The 27686-nt window shown below is 41.5% G+C and overlaps 1 protein-coding gene across 2 annotated transcripts in view; it reads right to left on the bottom strand.

The window, feature by feature from the left end:
- The window catches only part of EGFLAM (EGF like, fibronectin type III and laminin G domains), a 699898-nt gene that overhangs the window by 271198 nt on the left and 401014 nt on the right, over nt 1-27686 (bottom strand). For both annotated transcript variants that reach the window (XM_085631113.1, XM_085631115.1), the window contains exons 8-9: nt 8046-8161; nt 1580-1919 (exon numbers count right to left, since the gene is read on the bottom strand). In XM_085631113.1, the coding sequence (XP_085487239.1) occupies nt 1580-1919; nt 8046-8161 (456 nt within the window). The remainder of the gene's footprint in view (nt 1-1579; nt 1920-8045; nt 8162-27686) is intronic.

Raw genomic sequence — 27686 nt, 5'->3', positions numbered from 1 at the left:
AACTGCTAGAATATTCATCTAGCACAACTATCCACAGCCTATATCAGCAGCAGTAAATTCAAGGAGACTGATTCATAAACGCTTGTCAAACCTAAGCTGAATGTAGGTGAACAAAAAGTCTATCTCCAGATGCAAGTTGCTAGATCCTTATTTATAGAATTTGTAGAAGTAGCAAGGGTTTAGAAGCCAGATGTTTCAAGGCAGACACAACAGTGTGGCCATAGAGAAGAAAGAAATATTCACTGGGACATACATTTGCGCATATTTACAAACCTTCCCAATAGTTTTATATACAGTTTGTACACCTATGTTTGGGTAGAAAATATGGTTTGAGTAAATGTAAAACTTGGGTGTGAAGAACCCACCACCACCCTCCTCCCAGCTGTGTGCTTTGTTAATCCCTGGTAGGGATTTTTCTCACTTGGAATAATGTTTTCTGGGTGAAGAAAAAAAACAAATCTAAACCTTTTGCGGCTTTCCATGCATAGGCTCTGAGATTTTTATGAGTCCCAAAAAATCTTCATGAAAATGTTTAGCATTACGCCTACTCAAATTAACAACTGTTATCAACCTGTACAAACACAGGACCCGGTGTTTCAAAAGTCTGCTTGCAAAATGTGGTCCAAACTACAAGCTTACTTTTTGTAAACAGTTTTAAATTTTGCCATCTGACCCATGTACCAAAAATCGCATCACAATATGGCCAGTCACCAGCAGTCACAGAACAGCCTGTCTAATGGATGTTAATTTGGCTGGTCGCTACGTGAAACACAGAACAAGCATTGGATACAAATATAAGGACGGTGGCTGTAATGAACAGGAAACCACCATTCATGTGCTTGCATTCCGAAAAAGAATTTGTTTTTTAAAGCAACCGTTGTTCCTTAAAGCAACCAGTGGTGCTTTAAAAAACACAATTACTGTTTTTGGAAAATACTGTAGGTAGCCGGATGTGGTCTACTGGACCACAGCTTATTTCTCCCTCCTCCCACTCCTACTGTGGTCACCTGACCCTATTCACCATTCAAGGGGACACCTTCCCTTTGAGAACCAGTTACCACCTCCTTTGAGGTGTTGATAACTGATCAGTGATTTGTGGTCACAGACCACTGACGCATGCCATATTACATAGACATTAGGAGGCAATGCCACTTTCATGCACCTTCCTAACTACAGTGTGGTATGGGTTGCTAAATCATATAAAGATATAATCAAATACTTACAGTACATAACTAAAAAACATTTTGTGGTTAAAAACCGTGTGATTTAGCGAAACACAGGTTTTGATATTGCAGAATCTGGACCGTACATACATTCTATAAGCTGCGGTACATTCAAAACGCACAAGTGCATTCAGTAAAAATAAGTGTTTTCTACACGAAGAAGTGTAAATATATTAAATGTATTTCATAGAAAACGTTGCAGATATACAATAGCAAGTGCATTAAACATGTGAGGGAACATTCATTGTGCAAGTACATTACAGAAATATAGGTGTAGGTACAGTTAACATCTACAAGTGAAAATAAGTTCAACACGAAAAAGCAGAAAGCATCTATGTCATTCCAAAATAATGTACCTTCTTCACAAGTGTCTCCGCCTTTTCCAAGAGTGCAGTGACATCGGGCTCCTCCGCGGTCATAATCATTGACACAGAAGCTGTCAGGAGGACAGACAGTTTCATCACAGGATAGGTCAAAGAACCGTAGGGGAGCGAGCCCGTTCCTCCGTGCTGGCTTAGTGGTTGTGCTTCTGGTTGTTGTGGTGCTGCTGGTTGTTGAGGTCGTGACCAGGGAAGTAACTGGCGCAAGGGTGGTTGCAGTAAACTTTGGTGGCGTCTTTGTCCAGTAGCCTGGATCCACCTCGGTGTCAACCACAAACTTCTTGTTTCCTTCTTTAACATTAGATAGTGGTTTCAGCTAAAAAGAAAAAAATACAGTTTGAAATGTCATAAACTCTGGTGTAAAAGAAGTGAGAGATGAGTTAAAATGGACTTGAATTATTTTAAATGTGTACATAGCACAGTGTCTTAAATTGTAGTTAGGCTTTCCTGTTTCCAATTTCTATTTGTTGTGAATTCTGGTGGGGATGTTCAGTGTTTGAAATGTTTTCAGAAGATATAGATATCAATGGTTGCCTGCGTTTCCTCTTTTTTTTATCCATGAAAAAGACATGGGGCTGCAGTTTCTTTATGCTTATGATCAATTTTGATTTTATTTTCTTCTTTCCCTCATTCATTACTATTTCCAGGTCTAGTTTCCTTCTGTCCTGCTCCAGACTACGTTTCTGCTCTTTACTTATCGTTTCATTATTACTCACAACTCTATGCCTGTCTCATTTCCCGCTACCCAAACTCCTCTTTCTCACACTGCATAAAGGAAGTGGATGGCTAATTAATATGTGTGCACCTCATTTGATATCAGCAGATGAAAGATTAATGGTGAGCATTCAACCCACCTTCCTGCTATCCTATTCTTAGGGTTTCCTGTTTTCAGTTTCTATTTTTGGTAAATTCTGGTGGGGTTTTTTCAGTTGTTTCAATACCTTGAAAAACACTGATTATCAGTGTTTACAGATTTTCACGCCATTAAAAACAACAGAAACAATGTTTTTCCGGTGTTTATGGAATTTTAATTTAATTTAAATTATTGCTTGCTGTCTGCACTGATAGTGCATGTTTATAGGTAGCATATGCACAGGGTATATGATGTCCAAATAAATTTTTACTGCACCAGAATGGGCGACAAAGTCAATACATTCTTCATTAACTCTGAAGATTGTATAGATGCTTTCAGCATACCATCTAGCAAGTGACAAGGATCTCTTACAGGGAAGCACTTCAGCTCAGGTATCGATTTTGACAGGCCATCATACAACTTTTTCATATACGTAGCTGAATCACTGCAAATACAAACAATATCACTCCAATCTTTGTTGAACTTGGGAGAAACTTTTTTCAGCAGCATTCCAAGTGACACTGCGTTCCATGTTTACCAAACGCATGGTGTCATGTTTTCACCACTATCTCAGATGCTTGGTGACAACATCCTTTTCACATATACCTTTCACTACATCTTGCATTGAATGTTTAAAGACTGGGGTGTTTGGCAATTCACTTACAATAAATACTGACTCACTAGAAAAGGGGACTGATGTATCAAAGGATTTCACCCATTCTCTGTATGTGGGGAAATGTGATGGTACATATTAGGAAAGATTCCTATGAAACGAGCCATTTTACCGATCGGTGAAATCAAATGTAACCAATATTTCAAATATGATTTTGATATTTCCCGATTCTCTACAGTTTATAAAATAACTAAATAAGACCTAAAACATGCTTCTAAACACTGCATCTTTAGACCAAAGACCACAAAACTGAAAAAAGCAGGAGGAAGAAGAGACAATGTTTTAGTGACATCCCTAAACAACAAAACTCAAGGAGAATAATGTTAGCCCAGTCTTTCTTGATGCTACCTTGTATAACAAAGTTACATTGTAATGGCCCCTTTAAGAAGAAATAAAAATCACTCTTTCACTCATCTTTTCCTTTCTACGAATGGCACTTAGTTTGTGGTTACAAAGGTGTTTTTTCAGTGTTTATATGTTCACACCGATGATAGCTAATTTCCTTTCGGTGGGGTTTTATCAGTTATTGTAGGTTTAAACATAAAACCAGATGGCCTTCCTATTCTTGAGACAAATTGCACAGAACATCTAAAAGAAGATTTTCTGCTTGAAACATAAGAGTTCATGAGACAGATATCTTGGGGTGTTCAGTGCTTTATTATTCTACACTGCCTTGTTCGTTGTTTCAAGATATCAAAATGGGAAAGGGTTAATATATATATATTATTACTGTCTGGACCTTTACTTTCTCTGCCTGGTCATAGTGGAGAAGCCTCCTAAGGAATTAATATGCATGCTGTTAGCTAGAGGTCCTTTGGTGACAGCAAACTGTGAAGTTGTATGAAACAGCACCTGAGGTAGTAAAGACACTTTATGACCTGCAGCATGTCATACTGATAGGATTTTCTGTTTATTTGAAAGATAGCACAGGGCTCCTAACCATACGTTTTACTAAACATGTCTTTGTCTATATGAAAGCAGTGGACTTTGCTCCTGATGGGCATGTGGTTTGTGTTGCACAGGGCCCTAATTTGTAGAGTTTTGGCAAAACTGCTGCATTGACCCATTCAAGGCGTAGGTGTTCATGATGTGTTCCATGCTCCATCAGTAACATCCGATCTAGTAGCTGCAGGTATGCTTTTGAGGCCATTACCATGTAAAACTAAAAGCAGGAATGTTGGGTGCAATGTTTTATAGCACATAGATTCTGAAGACATCCATATGCACAGTAATCTCTGTAACAGCAATCGTGATACCTGAGATTTCAAAAAGCAAAGTGCTGTTATGGTGGAGTCACTTACTCTGGAATAGTAAGTAAATAAGTAAAATCTTTTAAAGTGCATGAATGCCGCGGTGTTTTGGCGCTGAGAAAGCGAGAAGGTACAGAAAGTCAGGAAGGTCTTGGTCATTGATTGTGAGGGAAGAGCCAGGTTTTAATCTGTCTCCTGAACTGAGATCTTGAAGAGAGTAGCCTGATGTTTAAAGGAAGTTTGTTCCAGAGATCCGATGCCAAAAAGGAGAGGCATCTGCCTTCCCACCTGGTTCTTCTAACTCTGGGCACGGAGAGCAGAGCTTTATTGGCCGATCTTAACTTCCGGCGAGGTGCATGCCATTGGAAAAGTTTTTGGAAGTCGTTGGGTGCCCCTCCATGCACGGCTTTATGAACATGGCAAAGAGCCTTAAACTTAATTTACTGCTCAACTGGGACCCAGTGTAAGTTTCTGATGGCGTCGAAGATGTGACTGAATTTTGGAATGTTGAGAAGGGTGTGTGCAGCCACATTCTGCAGGGATTGGAGTTTGGACAACTGACGTTTGTTTACGCCCAAGTACAGAGCATTAGAGTAGACCAAACGGGAGAGAATGAGTCAATGTTCATAGTTCTGTGAGCTTAAGTCTCATGAGGTAGACCTCATGCTCTCAAAACAGGAGTGGCAGTACGTCTCAGCGTCCAAGACCATGTGGATGGTCAGAAATGCATATTATGTTGCTTACCATGGCCCGAGTGTACTATGGCAGTAGATGCCTTCACAGAAAAGTGCATAGAGGTAAGGCTGGTTCACACTTGTCTGGTTTAACAAAGGAGTGCACCAAAGTAGTAAATGTTTCTGATGACAAGCAAATATTCGGTTTGTTGGGGGTTTAGCAGTTATATTTAATTTTAACTGAATTCCAGAAATCCTTACTGTAGTCAATTTCCTGGCAAATATTGATTCAAGTAGTGGCATTTCTTTCTTAAAGTCACATTAATACAAGCTCTGTTTATAAAAATATAATTCCTAGAATTTATTTCAATTGCAATAAGAGCAATTGAGGCTTTTCTAGAAGAAATGTTGTAGGTAGAAAAGGTCACTTAAAGTTGCATATTAATTATCATAAAATCAAGTGAAACATTTAGACAGATGCTAGTGAAGATTAGCAGAGAAATTCTGGAAATAATTGTGAGTGAGGAGTTTAGCCCCTAAGGCTTCGTTTTGAGTTTGAAGGACATGAAAATCTTCCAATTGCAAGAGGAACATGCTAAATTTGGAGGTGAATTCACATGATGAATTTCCATCACCATACCAGTTCTGTAGTGGAAGGCATTTGGACTGTAGCGTCACTTCCAGATTTCAATTTTTGTCTATAAATTGGAAGCTTTTGCTTTACCACCAGGCTCTAAATAAGGCTATAAGTGAGTATAAAGGTTACACCACAATAACTAGCAGAAACCTAGAATTGGAGAACATGACCCTGGAAATGATCCAGAGTTTGACTGTCTAATCAAAACTTGTAAGCTTGCTCAATGACTGATTCCCAACTCTGTGTTACAGACACAGAAGAGCAAAACATTATGCCTCCTAACCATCCTAAACTTTTAGATCTTACCATGTGTCAAACATTTCTGTTAGTTTTTCACAAACAGTGATTCACAGCAGATAGCCATGAAAAACAGGCCACCGCGACCTGGCCTCCGCCGTTTATAAGTTAGATTATCCAATCATAGCTCAAGACTCAGAGGAGAATTTCAGGAACATCTCTGATTTGGGCTGGGGCTATCCTTTCCACATGTAAGGATGCAATGTTGCCATCTTGTAGGCTGCAAATAATATACAAGTCATATACAAATAATTACAAGGCTTATCCCTTTCTGTAATCCTTTTTAAAATGTGTATGCACCACTCAGATGAGTGTTTGAGGACAATGACCTTTGCTGCCAAGTGTATGAGGATAACACACACATTTTACTAGTCCCATTCATGAAGCTATATTGCTAGACATTCTGTAGCAGTCATAAAATCACTCCAATCTAGAAGGGGCGAAAAATAGATTATAGACAATGGGCTGTGCGGAAATAGTAATGTCGGTAGATAACCTGCCACCCCCACTCCCCATTCCTCACTACGGCAAATGTTTTGCTTTCTCCAAATCTCCATTTTCCCCTTTGCTGCAGCCTGGCCTTGTTGTGTGTGTCTATTGTAGTAATAATGGATAGTACCCTTTTCTGAGTAGAATTAAATGGTTACCTCTCATAATAAGAATCAATGAGCCTGCCTTCATACAACATGCTAAGGATCATAGTATTTTCAAGAGTATCTGTAAGGGAAGCAAACAGATATAGCTTTTTAATTATTGTATACGTATATCTAAAGTAAACTTCTAAAGTAGCAATCAGCAGCAGCCCGTGCAGGTAAGAGCAGTGGGGCTGGGTGGGGGAGTATTTCAATGGACGATGACGAGGGAAAATTCCATATTTATCATCGTCATTGAAATACCCCCCCCCACCGGGCCCCACAGCTCTTACCTGCACAGGCCGCGACTGGTAGCAATGTGATAGATGTATTACCCTTTACTCAGCCAGTTCAATAAAATATATCTATTTTCTAAGAAGCAGACCAGGAAGTGGGTAAAAATCTTTGTCCACTTATGTACTCAATGCTGGATGACTTCCTTGATATTCTTTATCCAGACCTCTGGCCTCCAAGAGGCATAGTGACTCAAATAATGCAATGAATTCGAACACTCAAAGATGTTACCAATGCCCTATTCACATCGAAAATGTGAGTTGTTTAATTAATTTATTATGATAATAATAATTCCTATTTGTAAAGTGCAAACATATCTATCACCCATTAGGGGTTTCAAGGCGCTGGGGTGCCGTCGGGGAGATTAAGTGAACTATTGCCCAAAGCCACATGATGCTGAGCTGAGCTGCAGTCGTGGATCAAACTGTGATCCCGGCACTCAGGAGTCAGCCGTTCTGGCCACTGTGCCACACCTCTCTTATTAATGGATCCTATGAATTCCACCACTTTGTAGAACCAGAGAGACACACATGTTTGTGTTTACAGTTTTATAGTGGTGTATTGACAAAGGTAAATTCAAGACAGATTTTAAAGGAATGCGCGGGGACCAATTATTTGCCTGCATGAAGAAAAGGCGAGTCAGGTTCAATTTCTGTTGAGCTGCAAATGATCACCAGTTCTCGACTGTGTGCCAAGGAGCCCTGGCCTTCTGATATGAATGGACATCTGTTTACAATAAAGCAGGTGTGAATACCTTGGCCCATGTCCTGATTGACAGGTGGGAGACAGGGGTGCTATGGTGCATCGCTTTAGCTGTTGGACCATGCTGAATGAACCCAAGGTCTCAAAAGTTTCAGAAACATGTCAGAAATATCCTGCATGGTCTATTCAAACTTCACGATATACTCCAAATATTGGTCATCTCTTTTAACAATCTGTGTGCCTAGAATGCCCTGGTTTATGAGGGTTGTGGTACTAACAGGAGGACTGGAGTTTTCAAGGAAAGAACTTCAATGACCAGTATCCTGAAGGGGGAATGTTGATAGGGCACCGTGGATCACATTTAGAGAAGCACAACATTATGACAACCTAGCAAAGAAAAGAACCATAGTTCCAGGGCCTCTTGTCTTACCTCTTCAATGTATATGTCATAATCAGAGTCGTCAAAGCCAAATCCATCATCCTCGCTAATTTTGGTGTCCGTAATGTACCGATGTACAAAGCTTCCACTTCCGGCTTCTTCAGCACCTGCAAAATGGTGGGTGCATTTAACAACCTATCCATGGCAAGGCCTTCTTTTCTTTCTGTTCACTGCTTTACCTTCATAAAGTATTTACCAAAGGGGCTGCTCATGCCTGGGACATGGAGCAGCTTCATTTCATTTTGCATTGTGAAATCACTGTTACTAACAAAGTTATTCATAGGAAACATAATTTGACAATTGGCCTGTGAACCTGGAGTCAGTGCCCTCATATCAGCTGCTCTTACAAGTAGACTTTAACTTGCATGTTTGCCATCTGTTAGATTTGAATGTGCAAACCTGGTCATAAGGTCATATATCAAAAAAATGTGTGTCTACAATTTTTATTATTTTTCTAGGACCCCTTCCGGATGCATGGTTGTTAATCAGAGCTCCAGGACCCCTTCCAGATGCATGGTTGTTAATCAGAGCTCTTGGACCCCTTCCGGATGCATGGTTGTTAATCATCAGAGCTCTAGGACCCCTTCCGGATGCATGGTTGTTAATCATCAGAGCTCTAGGACCCCTTCCGGATGCATGGTTGTTAATCAGAGCTCTAGGACCCCTTCCGGATGCATGGTTAATCAGAGCTCAGTCTTCAGTCCGATGAGACATTTCACAGGCTCTATCACCAGACTGTTGACGTCTGTCCCGGGAACAGCAGAGGATATTGGTCCCAGCATTTCTTAGCAGTCAAGCAGTTGTTAGGCTATTATTCTGATCTCTGAAATTCAACACATGGATTGGAACAATTTCCTTTGAAAGGGACATATTTATATGAATGAGATGTTGGTTGTGTGCTTTCCAAAATGCTACTTACTGTGTGATGTTATACACTGCTCTTTCAGAAAGTTAGATTTCTTTCTCTTTTTGTCTCGAGGTATAACAAGGGGCTCTCCCAATGTCGCTGGAATATACTGAAAATTAACTTGTCTGGTGTATTTTGTACTTGTAAAAGTTGGATAGAGATTTATTGGGTACACTGATCATAAACTATACATCTGGATATTTAAATGGGTCAGGATGACAACAAGCAACTAAGAGTGCGCCACTTATAAAAACGGCTAAGCCCTGAAGAAGTCGAATAAACACATTGGCTACAGCAAAATTAGGGAAGGAAAAGACATTTTTTTAAATGAAAAAATCATGAGTAAAGAAACTGTTTAATCAAGGAATGGATTCTGGGAGTCTGTACATCTTGCACCTTAATTATGAATGTATACTTCCTTCATTACTAAAAATATCGATTGTATGTGGGTGCTGAGTCATATTTTCTTTAAGGCAATGTGTACAATATTTGTGGAACATTTCAAACAGTAAAACAGTGAAGACAAAAGGACCCCACAACAGATTTAGAGCAATAGAATAAGTTTTAATAAATAAAACAAGGCCAAGACGAAAAACCAGTAGAACCGGAGTTATGACTCTTTAAAGAATAAACTGAAAAATAGCACCTAAAAGCATTGAGTTGCAACCAGAGATATCTGGTCGTGCTGGATTGGGACAAAGTCAAAAGTTAAGGCTGACTGCGATGGAACACAGGCCGGCTACCGGAACCCAGTTTGGCATGCTGAACAAAGTGCTTCAAATCCTGGTTGAGGAACATTGCATGGATCCATGCCGAAGATGCACTGTAAAGCCGATGCGTCGGTTCCGAGATGTGGCAAGGCTATGGTGCAAGGTCCTGTTGCATCGAGGATCCCATCGACGGGCCTGGTGATGCGAAGTCCATTTCATAGAGCGGTGCGCAGCTGGCGATGAGTCAGTTCAGAGGAGCTGCGAGGCTGCGAAGCAGAGTCCAGCATCATCGTCGAGGCTGCCATCAGCCACAGATGCGAGGCCCTGGGCCATGGATGCACCACACCTTCGGGGAGATGAGTCAGTTCCGAGGACTGCGGAGGTGATGCAAATCTATTCAACAGGACCAATCCAGGCAGAAACAGCAATGTGTCAGTTTTTCTCGGAGATGCGCAGCCCAGCAGAGGAGATGTATTGGTTCCGCTGGTAAGCACCTTAGGCCCACTAAGTCATATAAAAGGCCCACTACCCTTTAAATCATAGCCCCCTACACTTATAGTAATAAGGCAACTCCAATATTTTTCTATGTGAGCGATAGACCGTGCAGTAGTGAAAAAATAAATGTAAGAGTTTTTTACTACTAGGTCATGTAAAACTTAAAAGTACATGTCCTCCTTTTTAAATGCATGCACCCCACCCTCTAGGCTGTCTAGGGCCTAGGGGTGACTTATATTTATTAAAAAGAAAGGATTGGGCCTGGCAATAATGTTTATTTTGTCAGGTCGAAATGGCAGTTTAAACTGCAGATACAGGCTCTGCAATGGCAGGCCTGAAACATGTTTAAAGAGCTACTTAAGTGAGTGGCACAATCAGTGATGCATGCCCACTAGTAGCATTTAATTTACAGGCCCTGGACACCTGCCGTGCACTGTACTAGGGACTTATAACAAAATTAAAGATGCCAATTGGGTATGAGCCAATATTACCATGTTTAGAGGAGAAGCACATGCTCTTTAGCACTAGTTAGCAGTGGAAAATTGCTCAGAGTCGAAAGGCCAGCAAAAACAAGGTCAGAAAAAATGGAGGAGGAAGGAAAACAGTTGGGGGGGAGACCACACTAAGGCTGAAAGGACTAACAGTTTGCAACTGGAATTTTGACAGTAAACAATTAATACACAGTTTACCGATTTACTATTTGGAAGGGATCCACCTAACAGCCCTCTTCAAAATGGAAAATTGGCAAGCATTTCTAAACCCATTTAGTGATTCGGGTTTCCCTAATTGTTAAATGGATACCTGCCCCAGTGGTACAGGAAAATGTTTAGACCAGTAAAAGAGATAGACATTTGTTCAAGCAGTAGGATAATGTTGTCTTACACCATTTCTTTAAGTACCTGATTGATTAAGGATATCTTACATGAGAGGGTTAGTGTTTAGCCATTTAAACTTACTGATAAACCCAGACCATATGCCAGTTGTTCCACTGTTCAGAGCGGGGATCCCCAATACACAGTATAGAATATTTTCTTTGCAGCTATTGATAATGCCAGTTTTTCAGCATGGTCATCCTTAACTTGCTGGATTAGTCATAGATAATTCCTGAATATTGTGATGTGCCAACATGAGTGACATAATTGTTTAAAACCAAAAGCAAATTACTCAATTATGTCCAAACGGTACATGGGAGTCTTCCTTGGTTATTGTAAATGACATTGCTAGTAGCCTTTCGCAATTTCTGTATAATAAAAATGCCTCCACTAGAGTGGGGGGAAAGGCTATATTGTGCTTGAGAGGTGAAGATAGTGTTGAGATCAAATTTGACCTTTTTTCAGTTCTCTCAGAAGAGCACGAATGATGCAATAATATAAACCAAGGTAAAAATACAGATTTTGTTTTTTCTATTTGTCAGGACTGCCTTTGATGCCTATTTCACCAGGTCATAGTCTTTCAAGATAGTACCCTTTTGTTAGGCTTTGCCCACTGCTCACAGGGTCTGATAATTGGTCATAAACACCTCATTATCTTCCAGGTAGCAGCTCAGGTTCATTTAATGGCTGTGTTTTTCCTCAGGCAACTTATACCTAGTAGTGCCCATGCACCATCTCTTCCAAGGTGACAAAACATGTTCCAAATCCAAACGAAGTTTCCCAGGTGATAGGTCAGAGAAGCCCCCACTAATAAGGAGCTGACGCATCAGCAAAAAGAAAGGTTGAGGTAAAGAAAGGTTGATCAGTGTGCTGGTACCATGGCCACGAGAGGAACAGGTAATCATTGTCAAAGGTTGGGTAATCCTCTGTGGGTGTACAAATGTATGGTTGGATATGAAGTTTTTGAATATTCCCCCGCTCTGACATTTATGATGTCAGATTTCCCAGGCCAGTCCATAATATCTTCAATTGTTAGGTTGAAGTAAGTAAAATATCACAACTCTTAAGTTGACAGATTCCCATGATGGGGTGAAGAAGAAGCCAGCTTTGCTGCCATTGATGCATAAATAGATCACAACTGACATTGAGTGTTGTGCCGGAATCTCACAAGTATATTGCAGCCTGCTGAGTCAAACAGGTGTTTAAAGTGCACAAGGGAAGGGGTTTTGAGAACAAAACGGCAACAACATAATTGTTTAAATAAGACAAAGTTGACTATACAGTTGGCAGTGAGGGAGAGTTGCAAGCAAACAGCACTTTGCCCACAGGTTCCTCTTGAATTGTAATTATTCCATTGGTGAGAGATCAATTTCTTTCATCCTGCCAATGTATGGGCATTCAGTGGCCAAGTAACCTCAAGTTGATTTTCAAACAGAGGATTGAAAGGTGCCTGGAGTTGGCTTCTCAATAGTAAAACATATCCTATGCATGCTACGCAAGATCTTCAAATGACTGCCGCAGAACACCAGACTTAGTCACACAAGCACTCATCGCAAGCAGACTCGACTATGGAAATGCACTCTACACCGTGATCTCCAAACAGCTCCTACAGAGACTCCAGACCCCCCAGAATGCCACGGCAAAACTTATCCTCAGCCTCCATTGTAGCACCCGCATCTCACCACACCTCAGACAGCTCCACTGGCTCTCCCCTACACAAACGCAGGCACACATGCATAGAAGGCATTGAAGGCATTGCACAACATTGGACCAGCATTCTTGAACAACAGTATACACTTTCACCAGCTCATCCACATTTGCACACACACCACCCATCCACAAAAGTAGAATGGAAGGATTTCCTACATTGTACCCAAAATCTGGAACGTCCTCCTTCAGTGCATCAGAGCCTTCTCCTCCTCGCTTCTAAAATTCTACAAGAAGCTGAAGACGTGACTCTTTGACTAACCCTGCGAGGCTAGCACTTATGCACCATGCTCAAGTGCTTGGATACCCTCACGGCTGATTAGGATGCTGCAATAATCTACTTAACATAACATAACATGTAGCAACTTGAATCAGGTTTGGATGTGAAGGCTTTAGTGGAGGTAAATATATAGTTAGTAACAGTTGGCTATGTCGAAAAGTGTAGCCAGTTGACTTTATGCCAATAGGAAATGCTTATATCCCACAATGGGGGTGAAGGAATTAAATGGAGGTGGAAAATTGGTGTTAGAGAGTAGATTGATGGATATCATGATTAGCTCTAATGCAGTTAATTAACAAGGGACAGGATAAACTAAGAAAGGAGCAGACTATCTCTATATATGTCTCACATTGGGGCATATCAACAAGGGCTTTATCTCTGCTTTTTTGGCTTTAAAAGCCAAAAAAGCAGAGATAAAACTAGCACCCTATCAACAACAGGGTGCTAACACGCAAATTTGCATGTTAGCACCCTTTTACTCTACGCTTCCCCTTGCATCTCTAATGAGATGCAAAGGGGGCGTTCCAGAGTAAAATAATAGGAGAAATGTCGCTAAGCGACATTTCTCCTATTATCAAGAATGTCGCTAACCCTGTTAGAGACCAAAAAAGCAGCGCTAACCGCGGTTAACGCTGCTTTTTTACGTCTGCTAATTTTCAGACTTAGCCATGATATCCTATGGAAGGAGGATATCATGGCTAAGTTTGCCTGTCCCTATCAACAAGGTAACGTGTGATTATCGCTGGGTTTCCAGCGATAATCTCACGTTAGCCTGTTAGCGTGTAGATTTTTATCTCTATTGAGATAAGCGTTGCTAATAGCACGCTATCTCAGCGATAAAAATTCACGCTAGCCGGCGATAATTATCCTCACGCTAAGAGCGCTGAGCGATAATTATCGCCGGTTGTTGTTGATATGCCCCTTTGTGCTTTAACAAGCAGGCTGTACATCCTCAGGTTTCAGCCACACTCATATTAGAGAAAGAGACATATACGTAGGCAAGGATCAGTATGGGTGGGAGAATACACTGATCATATACGTAGACTATGGACTACACACTTGGATAGCCTGCTGTGAATTGCCACACACATGGCAACGAAATGAGCCACCAGAGATTAGGAGAAGGACAGGTGTCTAAAAGCCTAAGGCATAGGTGAAAGGAAGAATGATGCTTCAAGGGTGGGCAAGTGTAGAAAAATGTTATTCTCCATAGACACCCTGTTTGCTGCTTGACCTGCCCCTCGTTGGGGGCCAAGAGCACCAGCACCAAGTCAACCGGACCGGGAGCTGGGGGAGTGGAGGACTACACTCCCCAGCGTGACCCACAGCATCCAGCACCATCGCGCAGCCGCCAATGGCTGTTTCGCGCCAGGAGGCACTTTAAATCCCTGTAAGGGTTCCCGCAGCGCGACACGGCAGCGGGCGCACCCGGGCCGCGATCGGGCCAAGCCCGGGCCAAGGGCGGGCCCGTAAGAGACTGGAAGAGGCCGGTCTGGGCCACACTACTAACATTTTGTACATGAGAGGACAGGATAATTCTCAGGTATTGTGTAGTTACTGACATTTGGTTAAATTGTAAGAATGAGTAAACGCAAACCTGATGCAGGGGTGGCAGGGACCCTTGATGCCTTTCTCTTGAGGGCAGAATCAGCTCTCATACATAAGTTAGAACTCACAGAGAGAAGGTTGTTATTGGAACCGCAGCATGCACAGAATAGTATTACACAGAGAGGGTCATTGCTCGGCAGGTCGATGCAGATGAGATGGACGATTTGGCTGACCATCACACTCACGGTGAAAAATCACTGAGTATTGATATAGATTCAGAGCCACCTAGACCTGCAGAGGTAGTAAAGACTCCAACTAGGGTAAAAGTTACCACCAGGGGCCAGAAGGCGAAAATTTGCCCGGGAAATAGTTGTGAGCCACCCTAAAAAAAAAGGAACGGTAGACTTGCACCGAAAAATAAGCAATCCCCAATGACATCAAGGAGAAAAACTAATGTAAGGGGTAATGGTAACACGCAGGGACAAGATGTATCATTAGAGACACCACCTAATGGGCCTCCTGTAAGGCAAAATTAGGAGGAATTATGGAATAGATTGGAAGTAATGCTGGCAGCTCTGCTGGACCCTTTCTCCCACAAATTATCTCAAATTGAGACTAGGCTTGCTAAAATAGCGGAGTCTATTAACAGTCCCCCTATCATTCAATCGGGTGCTGGTTTATACGGGGGCACTGGCACAGATATAGCGCGTAGGAGAGTATTGGGTAAGAAAAGAGGAACTTCCACGGGTAACATAGCTTCCCATAATATACCAGGCCTCACCACATCGAGCAAGGGACTCTCAAACACAAACACAAACACAAACTCAGACCCAAATGGCCCTACACACTAAAGGCCAACACCTCTTTCGTCACCATGCCTAGGTCCACAATCCAGCCCAATCCCCTCTAAAGACGCACAAAGATCACTAACTATTAATGGGACATCTAAACCGAGGGAGGGTTTGAGCTACCAGTTAACTCATAGAACAAATAGAACAAATGAGGGATCTGCTTCTAAAGTTCAGGAGAATTTACACCTCCCCCCAGAGGCAACTCTTTATGTAGTTATTCTGCCAAATGTTCCAAGTTTACAATCTAATACATCTAATGCCCCAGAACACTGATCAACCTTGTGGAACAAAAGCCTGCAGTTGCTGGGGACTAGGACATGCCTTAAAGACATCCTATTTTTAGAGTTCAAAATGGTGCGGAGAGTGGGGTGGATTGGAAATTCGAAAAGGCCCTACCAGGTGACTGTGTGGTTATAAGTTTTAAATCCCCTGACCTGGTGCAGGCAATCCTGCACAGGGCGGGGAATAGTAACATCATGGCACAGAAAATAAATATTCTCCCGCTTGGGTATTTCTATCAATCACCTAGAGACTATTGGCGAATGATAGAGGGCCAATCGTTTGCAGGACCAAGTTGGGGCAGATAGATGATTACAACTGAAGCACCATGGAAGTTGAGGGGGGGACATGCACTCCCCTGGGTTAGACAGGGCCATGATGAAATCCCGCTCAGTAATCGATATGGAATTTTAAACACCCTTGAAGGAGTTGATTGACTGGGCAACAGTGCGGCCTACTTAGGAGAACATTTAACCAACAGTGAGTCCACCCCTAAGATACGATTAGTAAACAACCTCAATATAGACCACTATATCTCTATCAAACCTCATTTAGCAGTAGGTACTCCGTCAACTCTTTCCGCCTTATCGGGACATGGGGAAACTTTTAAAGATCATGGGAACATGACATCAGGAAAACTCCAGAAAGACTAAAAGATCGTAACCCCAGACATGATCGAGGCCCATGTAGATGAACATATTCCACCCTCAGAAGTGCAAATAAATTACAGGAGTTGGGTGTGGAGGCAATGTGCAACCTAACCTCATGGAACATTGCAGGCCTACGATCTAAGATAAACAACCCTATTTGGTGTGATTTCATAAAACAACGTGATAGCCTGTCCCTTCAAGAAACCTGGCAGAAAGATCCTATCCACATAAATGGTTACAAAACTTTTTCCACACTGCAGCCGTGGAGGGTTAAGGTGGTAGGGTGGCTTATGTACCTACATTTCAAATACATTGAGTGTAAAAAAAAGATAGAGAAACTCCTTGAGGAGCCCTATTACCAATTAATTACAATGGATTTTAATAAAAGGTACCATGTGCTAATGGTTAACTTCTATAACAATATTCAGAACCAGAGACTTGGGATCAGTAATAAGAAAGTTGACTCTGGATGTGAGGTCTATATGTAGTAAAAGTTTAAAAGACACTATGGTGATTATGTTAGGGGATTTTAATTGCTTACTATGTTCCGGTATTGATGAAAAGTTGTGTGGGTTCATTTATGAAGAGGGCACTAGCAATTCTCATTTCTGTCATTCTGTGGTGGGGGACCTGTTAAATGAAATGATATTTACATTAAAATTGGGTTTTGCGAATGAAATTTATGATCGGCCAGCCCCTATGGGTTATACCTTCAATGGATGAAGCTTACACAGCACTATAGATTTTGTGCTTTTGACAGATAATCATTCTTCTAAGCTACATGGTTTCCGGGTTGAAGACATCTCACTTAGTGACCATTTCCCACTATGTTACTGTATATCACTGCCAGTAAAAAAAAAAGTGGGGAATGATAATATGGACCAGGTACTATCGAAAATTACTCTGGATACATTAAATGGGTATACCCTGCGCTGGTCTTCAGTAGACCCTCTTGTGGTGACAAAAAAAGTGATAAAGAATTGTAAACTGGCGATAGAGTCTTGTCTCAGTGATGTAGCTATTCCAGCTAATGTTCTGATGGCTTATCAATTTATTTCAGCAGCTGTCAGGGAGGCGTTACTAGTACAAAATTCCAAAAGGAGGAAAACCCAGGGTTGGTTTGACATTCACTGCACTCAAGCATTTAAAAACCTAAAAAAGGCATTACATGAGTCCACTAGAAATGTTACCGCCGTCAGACAGGCAAGAGTTGATTATAGGTTAGCCCTTAAAAAGAGAAAGAATTACTTGCGGAATGAGGCATGAGAAACCTTGCATAAGGCCTCAGTACTAGGAGACCGCTCGGCTTTTTGGAAAGCCGTCAAAGCACCCTATCTGAATCCAAGAGATGGCCCATTCTTGGAAATCGCTGTTAGCGAGGACCTTTGGGTTGATTATTTTACTAGAGTATATGAATCTGACAATAATTTTGAAGCTGTTACAGAGCAATTTTTATTAGATACTAATAGGCAACACTGTAACCTTGAGTTCTCCCTAGATGAAGTAAATTGAGCAATCACTGCTAGTCTTGGCGGTAAAGCTCCAGGCCCAGACGGGGTCCCGGTCGATTTATTCAAAGCTAATCTGGCTTTATGGGGCCCTATTGTCACCCGAGTAATTAACGCCTGCTGCTCTGCTCCTCTGTTGGTTACATGGACTGAATCAGTGATCGTACCCATTTTTAAAAAAGGAAATCGCCAGGACCCGGGCTGTTACAGGCCCATCTCTCTTTTGGACTCCCTTGTCAAAATTGTGGGTCGAATAATTTTAGAGCGACTACAGACCTGGCAAGAGGAAAATAAAGTTCTGTCCGACATACAATATGGTTTTCGGGAGCATCTTGGAACTATTGAGCAGTCTGAATTTAGCCATTCTAATAGGGAAGTATACACGGGCGAAGGGGGGCAGGTTGTTTTTAGCATTTGTAGATCTCACTGCTGCATTTGATTCGGTGGAACATAAGAAACTCTGGGAGATTCTGACATCGATGGGAGTGGATGCTTCAATAATTATCTTTCTCAGACACCTATATAATAATGCTCAAGGCCAATTTAGATGCAGTCTGAGAGGGGAACTTACTGCCCCATTCCCCACTAAGAGGGGGTCAGACAAGGCTGCATTCTCGCCCCCTTCCTTTTTAACTCATATAGCAACGGTCTGGAACAAGCATTAATCAAGAATAGCTACGATTTTCCCCAGATAGCCGGACGTCCTGTTCCTGCTCTTCTTTACACTGATGACGTGGTTTTAATGTCCAGAACTCAAGTTGGCCTACAGAGGGTGCTTGACAATTTTTCTAATTTTATGAAAGACCTTAGTCTTAAGGTAAACATTTCCAAGACCTTTGTTATGAGGTGTGGGCGTGATAGTCAAAGGTGCAAGGATATGTTTGTGGACGGACAAAAGATCGAGCCCACAAGGAGATTCTTGTACCTTGGTATACCTTTTGATGAAAAAGATGTATGGACTCAATCAGTAGCAGTAAAATAACTTGCTTTTACTAGAACCACCACTGCCCTGGTCCATTTCTTGAGGAAACGGGGTATGAAACCCCCTGTGGAGCTAATTAAGATATATAAAGCTACGTGTATCTCCACAGCAATGTATGGAGCAGGGATATGGGGCTTAGTTAATCCCCTTCCACTGCAAACAGTAGAAAACATGTACTTGAGATACATCTAGTTCGTACCATCTAGCACTTCTTCGTATATGTCTGCCATGCGGAATTGGGCTTGCCGTACATATCGGATCTTATCAAACTTGAATCCCTTCTCTTGTGGCATAGTGTATGGACAAAAGTAGAGGCCCAACTAAACATAGACATATTGATGGATAGCCTGAAACCCCAAGGGTTCTTAAAAATTCCCTGGCTAAGATACGTCCGCAATTTTATGGAGGATCTTGTTCAACCTGAGTACTTTTCAGACCCTAGCACTTTGCAAAAGGTTAGGAGAAGGACTTAAAGAAGGAGACTCTACAGCATCTGGGAAATCTAAGATTGTCATCTGAGATTTTAAAACCCAGTGTCCAACAGAATCAACAGATTTTAATTACTTTTAATATTCAACAATACCTGAAAGATGTTCCTAGGGGTTATGATCGTTATTTATTAACCAGATTTAGACTGGGAATCTTCCACAGAAATGTGAGCATTCCAACAATTAATGACTGGACCCAAAAACTGCATTTATGTACATGTGACAATCGCTCAGAGCAATCCACCATACATGTGCTACTGTTCTGTAAATGTTATAAAGTACAGAGAAAGGAGCGGATTCTACCTATTTTACAAAGTATGGGGATTAGACAGTGCAGGCCAGCATTCATTGCTCTACAATTCTTAGATTATGTACATATTATGTGGAAGCTAGCAATGTTTTTAAGGCATGTAATTAACCTCAGGAAAAAGATGATAACTCAAGTCTAATGGTCATATGGCAACAACAAGATATTGTTGTAGCACTAATGAATTTAAACACTGTATGACCCCAGCTCTTTTTGCTATTTCTTTTAACTTCTTTTCTAGTTTTAATGATTTTAACTTACTGTACATTGAATGGAATTTTGCAATGTATATATATATATGATGTTTTTCATTTTTAACTATATATATATATGTTTTCTAATTGTGCTTTTATGATTATACGAAATAGCAATCAAATAAAGCTGTATTTGACTTGACTTGAGCAAAAAAGGCCAGTGCTTTGTGTGAATAGCTTCTATAGTGTATAACAAGGTAGAGGGGATATTTTGCCCAGTATACCGATAACAAGTATTGAAAGTGCATTTGACCAGTAGCCCTATATTGATATAAAAATGCATTTACATGGGACAGTGTTTTGCTTGAGAGATGCAAGATGTGTTCTTTGTCTAAGAGATTAGCTGTAAATATTTTCCCTAAATTAAGATATATGTCAACCATTTCCAGCACCTCAGTCCCCACTACCCATTGATATCTCCTAGTATTGTAGTTGGTCTTACCTCGAAACGACATCACTTTACTTTTATTAGTATTAGTTTTCAAGTTTTGACTACAGGCAAATTTATTTCAAGCAATCCAATCATTTTTGTAAACCTTTAGGGGTCAGGTCCATAATTACTATCTCATCAGCATAGAAAACAAAATATTTCGATGACCTAACTTCTGAACATCCCCTCCCAGCTCATTCAATGCAGTGGGGAGATCACAAATATGCAGGGACAATAAAAGGGGAGCAAGCAAACAACCTTCTTTAAACCATGTGCTGTCATGATTTTCGAGGAGAGCCCTTGTTCACCTTCTAATAGTATGGGACACCAAGTGGATGAGTAAATGCCTGCCCTTGCAGGTTATCATCCTGGGTTTCTTTGGAGAATACCGAACACAGGCAGTAGCAACTCTCAGGATCACTGTAATATCTTTCTTGCCTACTTCCTTCACTACTGTGTCAACTTTGTAACGTGTACCCCCTTCCTTTGACTCAATGCCCCTCAATGCTCATGCCCTGGGAGTTTAAGTGTGCATGCCACATGATCCTAGATGCTGAAAAGATGTTACTCAGGAAACCCCTGAAAGTGTGACCACCAGCCCCCAAAACATGCCTGAAGCCATGGCCTTTCCCTGCAACCTTGGTCGAAGGAAACCCTGAAGACTCTGTCTGGTTTTGTCTCTGGTAGAGAACTCCTCTACAGGCCCTCCTGTTCTTCCCAGATTCTTTCCAGTTTCGCCTGAATCGCTTGATCTGCTTATGTCTCCCTTGCAGTGATCTCCGGTGTCTTGCTTCCTTTCTCCAGCCAACACGTCTTCTTCTTGTCATACCTGTTTTTCATGCAACGCCCTAGAAGCGGTTGATCTACTCCCTCCATGGTCACTATTCCACAGTGCTGGAGTTTCATTTCATTTCATTCTTTCATTTCTATAGCTTCCTTTCATACACAGAGGGATATCACAATCCTAATTCAAATCATTGCTGCTAACACATTTTTGTATGTTTATCTGATAATCACAGGAACCAAAATGTATTTTCGAACATTTGTTTACACCATTGTCAGTAAAAGGTACCAATAACAGCAATTTAGGAAAGTGTTTCCTTACGAAAAGAGCTATTTTCATTTCTTGATCTTTGTCTTGCCCTAAATCAATATCCCGGTGAGTCGTTATGGGAAACAAAAACAAATTCACAGCTACATGCTAGCTCCATTGTACCAAAACACTTTGCCCGCATGAAGGTAACCCTATATCACGGTAGAGTCGTACTTGCCGGAGTGAAGGAGAGTCGATAATACCCTTCATGCAGCACTTGCGATAGTCCTTCTCCGCACTTGAGAAGCATGTAACTTACAGTCACTGTGATGGATTTGCAGGTGGATACTGGGAAAGTGGGGCTCAGCATCCAAGAGTTAAATATTGACTGCATGGTGCAGCATACAGCCCTCGATTGCCCCACGTGCGCACTATAGACATGCTGGAGAGCTACAAAATTCCAGCCATCTTTCCCATGGCCAAATACAACCTCCATCGATCGTTTTCCAAGTACAGAGGATGCATCACTCGAGCACTGCCATCACCAGCAAACAATTCACTCTTCTGGAATCCTTGAGGACTAAAGTCTTTTACTTTACAAGTCATCATAGCAGGAATACCCTTGCTTCGCCAAAAGTTGCTCATGGTACTTATTCACTTTTCATTGCGCGTACGTTGACCTCTATCTTAACGCTAATTAGGAAGACATTCACTTTTTACTTTGCCCTGCTTGTATACCTTTAAAAGGGAAGTTCCACCCAATACGTTTTTTGGGCATTAAATGGTCCACAAGCCCAAAAAAACAAGAATCACCTACAGGCACATGCATCAAAAGAAAAACCGGTCGCAAACGGGCAGATTCTCAGAATCTGCCCCTTTGCGACCGGTATTTTTTCATTTGGGATGCATCATCCCAAATGCAAAAATCGCAACTTAAGTAATCTCTAAATTGCGATTACTTAAATTGCAAATGCATTTAAGGAATCGCAAATTGAGATTTCTTAAATGCAATGCATTAAAGTAACAAAATTTGCGATTTTGCTAATAGGGGGCACTAATTACCATGAAGTTGAACTTCATGGTAATTTGCAAAACCTTTGAAAAATGCACTTTTGTAAATTTTTCAAAGTTTCATGTTGCGCACACACATGCTCTTAGGGCATGTGTGTGCGCAACATATGTGCACAGGTCAATTCCAGGGGTGCAACAGGGTGTCCTTTTGACACCCTTGCACCCTGAAATTGCATGCGCAACCTATTGGTACTCGCAAATTGCGCTTTCAATTTCCCATTCAATCCTATGGGCCTGTAGTCGCAAATAAGGAATGTGTAGGAATCGCTATTATTATAGCAATTCCTACATGCATAGGATTTTGCGAGTCCTTAATTGCGAATCCTTAATATTCGCAATTAAGGACTTGCAAAATCCTAGCTTGATGCATGTGCCAGTTAGTCTTTTACCTGTGTAACGTCTGTCACTTTTCCACTCCCCCTCCTTGCCATTCTTTGACACATTTCAAACAAAAACAAGACACAGGTTATTTTGTTACTTCGGTGGATGCTTTGACAAGAGTTCCTCACATAATTACCATGTCACTCAATCAATTAATCAATCAATCAGCATTTGTAGAGTGCGGCACTGTCACCCCTGGTGGTATATGGATGCTAGGGTGCGAGGTCTCCATCGAAAAGCCAGGTCTTGAGGAAATGGTAAGAAGAGGGAAGAAACAAACAGAAAAAGACAAAATAGAGAGCAGAAAAGGCAGGACAGAAGGATAAAAACTAGCAGAAAAGGCAAAACAGAGCAGAAAATTAGCAGAAAACGGCATACTAGAGGGCAGAAAAACAAGCAGCAAAAGGCAAAACAGGACAGAAGAGGGTAAAACAGAAGGCAAAAAAACGTCCAGAAAAGGAAAAAATGGAGGGCAGCATAACAAAAAGAAAAGGCAAAACAGAGGCCAGAAAAATCAGCAGAAAAGGCAAAACAGAATAGAAGAGGGCAAAACGCAGTGCAGAGAAACGAGCAGAAAAGGTAAAACGGAGGGCAGAAAAACAAAGAGGGATGGCAAAACAGAGGAGGAAAAACAAAGAAAGCAGAAACACGATCAGAAAAGGCAAAACACAGGACAGAAAAATGAGCAGAAAAAAGCAAAACAGAATAGAAGAGGGCAAAACAGGGGGCAGAAAAGTAAAATGGAGGGCAGAAAAACAAGGAGGAAAGGCAAAACACAGGGCACAAAGAACAGAAAAAGACTAAACAGAGGGCAGAAAAACAAGCAGAAAAGGCAAAACAGAGCAAGAAATGAGCACAGGAGGCACAAACAGAGGGCCGCAGGTAGACAGACAGCAGAGGGTAGCGGACTGCGAGCAAGGTGGGCAAGAGAACTGTCGCAGGAGAAGCTGGGATGATGACTCTCGTAACAATTTCTAAAAGAATTAAGACGATTAGTAATGCAAAAACCTTTTAGCGAGCAAATGTTAAATGTCACTGCTAATCAAGTGGGGAGGAGGTCATTCTGGAAGGGACACAACTGAATACTATTAAAACATTTTCCTGGGCAGGGCTTTTCTCAGGCGACCAAAAGACTGCTCAGCGTGCCGAAAGTGCCAACTATACAATCCTTCTAAGGCTCCAAAAGCTCCATGTTATGCCTTGGGCATGATACACTCCTGCAAGGCCTACAGATACACATAAGATAGAACACTCATGTTTTGTCTAGAGCAAAAGATTCTCCATGAGGGCAAAGAGATCTGATGTGCTTCTGAATTGCAGCTGACATTTCCAAAGATGTGTCAGACAGGGCTATGTTTTTTAGACTGAATGCGCTTAATGGTGTAGTTCCTGACGCCCTCCCAAGATGCTCGTGTAGAACGAATTTTGCCAAAATACACCTTCCAGACATAGCAAGCATTTGAAAGATGCTCTTGCCAATTTCATCGTTTTTCAAATGAAGTAGTCAAGAATTAGCAAATGGTTTTGGGCTTTGAAATACTCTAAGCATTTCTGAGACTGCTTCAGATCAAATTTCAGGTTATCTGGCCCCAAGAATATAGCAAATGTGGTTTCTGAGCCAGTGAACTATGAGTCATGGATGTCCCACGGTTCCACTCTCCTGCGTGGGGTCCACCCCCGTGGAAAGGTGCAGCCATCCTTATTGTTGCTATATCTCCCTATAAGGAACGCACAGTATGCACAGAACAGTTCATAACTTTCCTTTTGTTTGCTCAACAGTTCTATTTTCAGGTTATTTACTTTGTGAGATTTGACATGTACTGTTGTCGTTCAGGAGTGCAATTGAGCGTCATAAAACACATTTAAAAACACAAGAGATGTATTTTCAGTTTCTATTCAACTCAATCTAATCAATTTCTGACAGACAGCTTGCTTGTAACATCATATAAATGATTGATTTGACTACTAGGCAATTATGAAGTTAATGTCAGTTTGCTAAAGGAAAGATGTAGAAATAATTTGCCTACCGTGCTAAAATGTCCTCAGTTTTTCGAGCATAGGAACCCTATTGACCAGAACACAATTGTACCTGGGGTCCAGGGTGATTAAAGAATGCGACGAGGCCAAATGGTTATCAGTAGAATAGTTTAGATGCATATGAAAAATAGTTGCAGGCAGAAAAATGAAAGTTGCGTTAAGTCTGAACACACTGCTGGTAAGGACTCGTTAATTGTGTTCTGATCATCAAGCTACTTTGCCAGAAATATAAACTTAAACAAGAAACAGGTCACATATGGTATACAAAAAGGAATGTTGTTGAAATGAAAGGATGAAGAAAGGTTTATGAATCTAAAGATAAATGAAGTGTAATAAAGGATGGATATTCACATTGCTAAAGTGAATAATTGCAGCACAGTACACAAGCATTGAATGCTACACATACTGAAGCAATGTGGCATTCAGCTTTCGATGGCAATATGTGATTTAGTAGCATGGCAATGTGTGCTTTACCTTCTGCGTAAGGAATCAGTCTTCATGTTGATCATGACAATGCTTGCCTTACATAATTGGGCATAATGGCAGTGTCTGTGTTCCAATAGATAGGCACATTGTCAAATATATGAGCATGATGTATATGAGAATGGACAAACAGTATATTGCGTGTAATAAGTAATGTATAGTTTCTTACCTGTCAGTATAGTTTTGCAGCTTGAGGAATTTTCTGGATTCACATGCTGTGCATTAGTCCGCCATTGAGAGATTGGGTCTGGAATTGCTGTATTTCTTTTTTTTTCTGCTGGTGGGCATCGAGTACCACCATTTGCTGTCCCCTAGTGACGTCGTTGTGCTTCCTCCGGAAGCTTCCACCTTTGGTCGCCATTTTAAGATTCTTTTTTTTTCTCCCCTCTCATCTTCTTTGGTGGAGGAGGGTGGGTTCGCTAGTGAATACAGAAAATTCTTCAAGCTGCAAAACGACACCGACAGGTAAGAAACATTACGTTTTGCAGCGTTAATCGTTTCTGGATTCACATGCTGTGCATAGGTTTGGTAGTGGTTTGTTACTACTGTGGCGGCAGGGTTGAGGATAAGCATTGGTTAGTGAATAGATTTTGCAAGACCCTTTGTCCTACTTGTGCTTCCTTATTCATTATGAATGTCCACGCAGTAGTGTTTTGTGAACGTGTGCACTGAAGATCATGTTGCTGCCATGCTAATGTCATGAAGTGGTGTGTTGGCTAGAAAGGCGATAGTTGCCCCATTCTTTCTTGCAGAATGCGCCCGTGGGGCCCTTGTAATGTTTCTCCTACTTGTTTGTGGCACAATTGTATGATTTTGCTATCCATTTGAGATTGTGTTCTTGGTTACTGGTTTCCCAAGGAAACTGTTTGCAAATGATACAAAGTTCTGTATTCTTTTGTTCTTTCAGTGTGATACAGCACTGCTATTCTTGCGTCTAGAGTGTGCAATGCTCTTTCTGCTTGTGTCTTTGGATTCTGGAAGAAACTTGGTCTTTGTATGGTTTGGTTTATGTGGAATTGTGAGACCACCTTTAACATGAACCTTTGATCCGTTCTCATGACGATCCTGTCGTTATGTATTTGGAAGTAGGGTTCCTGTAACGTTAGTGCCTGTAATTCATTTACTTTACGTAGTGATGTTATCGCCACCAAAAAAGCAGTTTTTAGTGTGACCATTTTTGGCATGGCCATGTGTGGCGTCTCAAAGGGTTCTTTCATTAGCTGAGCGAGTACCATATTTAAATTACATGTGGGTGCAGGTACCCTTTTTGGGGGGGTGATTCTTTTGACCACGTGTGAAGGGAAGAAGCTCTTCCCTATGTGTCCCCTTGTATATTCTACAATTGCTGCTAGGTGAACCTTTAGTGTTTGAGAAGTCTTTTCTTGAGAAACCATAGAGAGTATCTTTTCCATTTTGCTGTATAACACTTCCTAGTGGTAGGCTTTCTTGCCTTCCTTAGGATTGCCATTGTGCTTTCTGGTAGATTTAGGTGCCCAAACCTTAAGTCCTCAGGAGCCATGCTGCGAGACTTAAGGTCTCTGTTTCTCGGTGGAGCACCTTTCCTTCTTGCATTGTTAACAAGTCTTGTCTCCTTGGTAATTTGTGAACTGATCCCTGAGATATTTCCATTATTTCTGAGAACCATGTCTGTCCCGCCCATTGCGGGGCAATGAATATCATCTTCATGTTGTTGATTCTGCATTCGTTGATTACCCTGTGGAGTAGTGGTATCGGGGAAAAGCGTAAGTAAATATCCCTGACTAGTCTATCCATAGCGCATTCCCCAGGGACTGTTGGTAAGGTTGCCTGAATGCGAAGCATTGGCATTTGGCATTCTGGGGTGTTGCGAACAGGCTGACCTCTGGAGTTCCCGATTTGTGAAAAATCTTGAGTTCCGATTGATTCAGTTCCCACTCGTGGGACCAAGTAGCTTGCCTGCTTAGTCTGTCCACTTCTGAATTGTCCTTCCCGGTAGCTGTAGTTCTACAATGTTTATCTCCAGTGGGATTGCCCATCTCCACAGTTGTTTCACTAGAGTTGAAAGTGCTACTGATTGTGTTCCCCCTTGTGTGTTTATGTAGAACATGGTGGTTGTGTTGTCTATTTGTAATAGAATTGTTTTCCCATAGAGCTCTTTCTGAAAGGCTTTTAAGGCTAGGAACGCTGTCTTCAATTCCAGGATGTTGATGTGTTGTTTTGCATCCTGGTCCGTCCACACTCCATTTACTTTGAGGTTGTTCATGTGAGCTCCCCATCGCATCTGGGGGACATTTATATCTATAGTCACTGCTGAAGTTGGTTGTGTAAAAGGTCTCCCTTGTGATATGTTTGTCTTATTCCACCATGCTATCTCGTCCTG

Source organism: Triturus cristatus, chromosome 2_1 (genome assembly GCF_964204655.1).
Source record: "Triturus cristatus chromosome 2_1, aTriCri1.1, whole genome shotgun sequence".
In the NCBI taxonomy this organism is placed as follows: Eukaryota; Metazoa; Chordata; class Amphibia; order Caudata; family Salamandridae; genus Triturus; species Triturus cristatus.
This window is presented reverse-complemented; position numbering and strand designations above follow the sequence as displayed.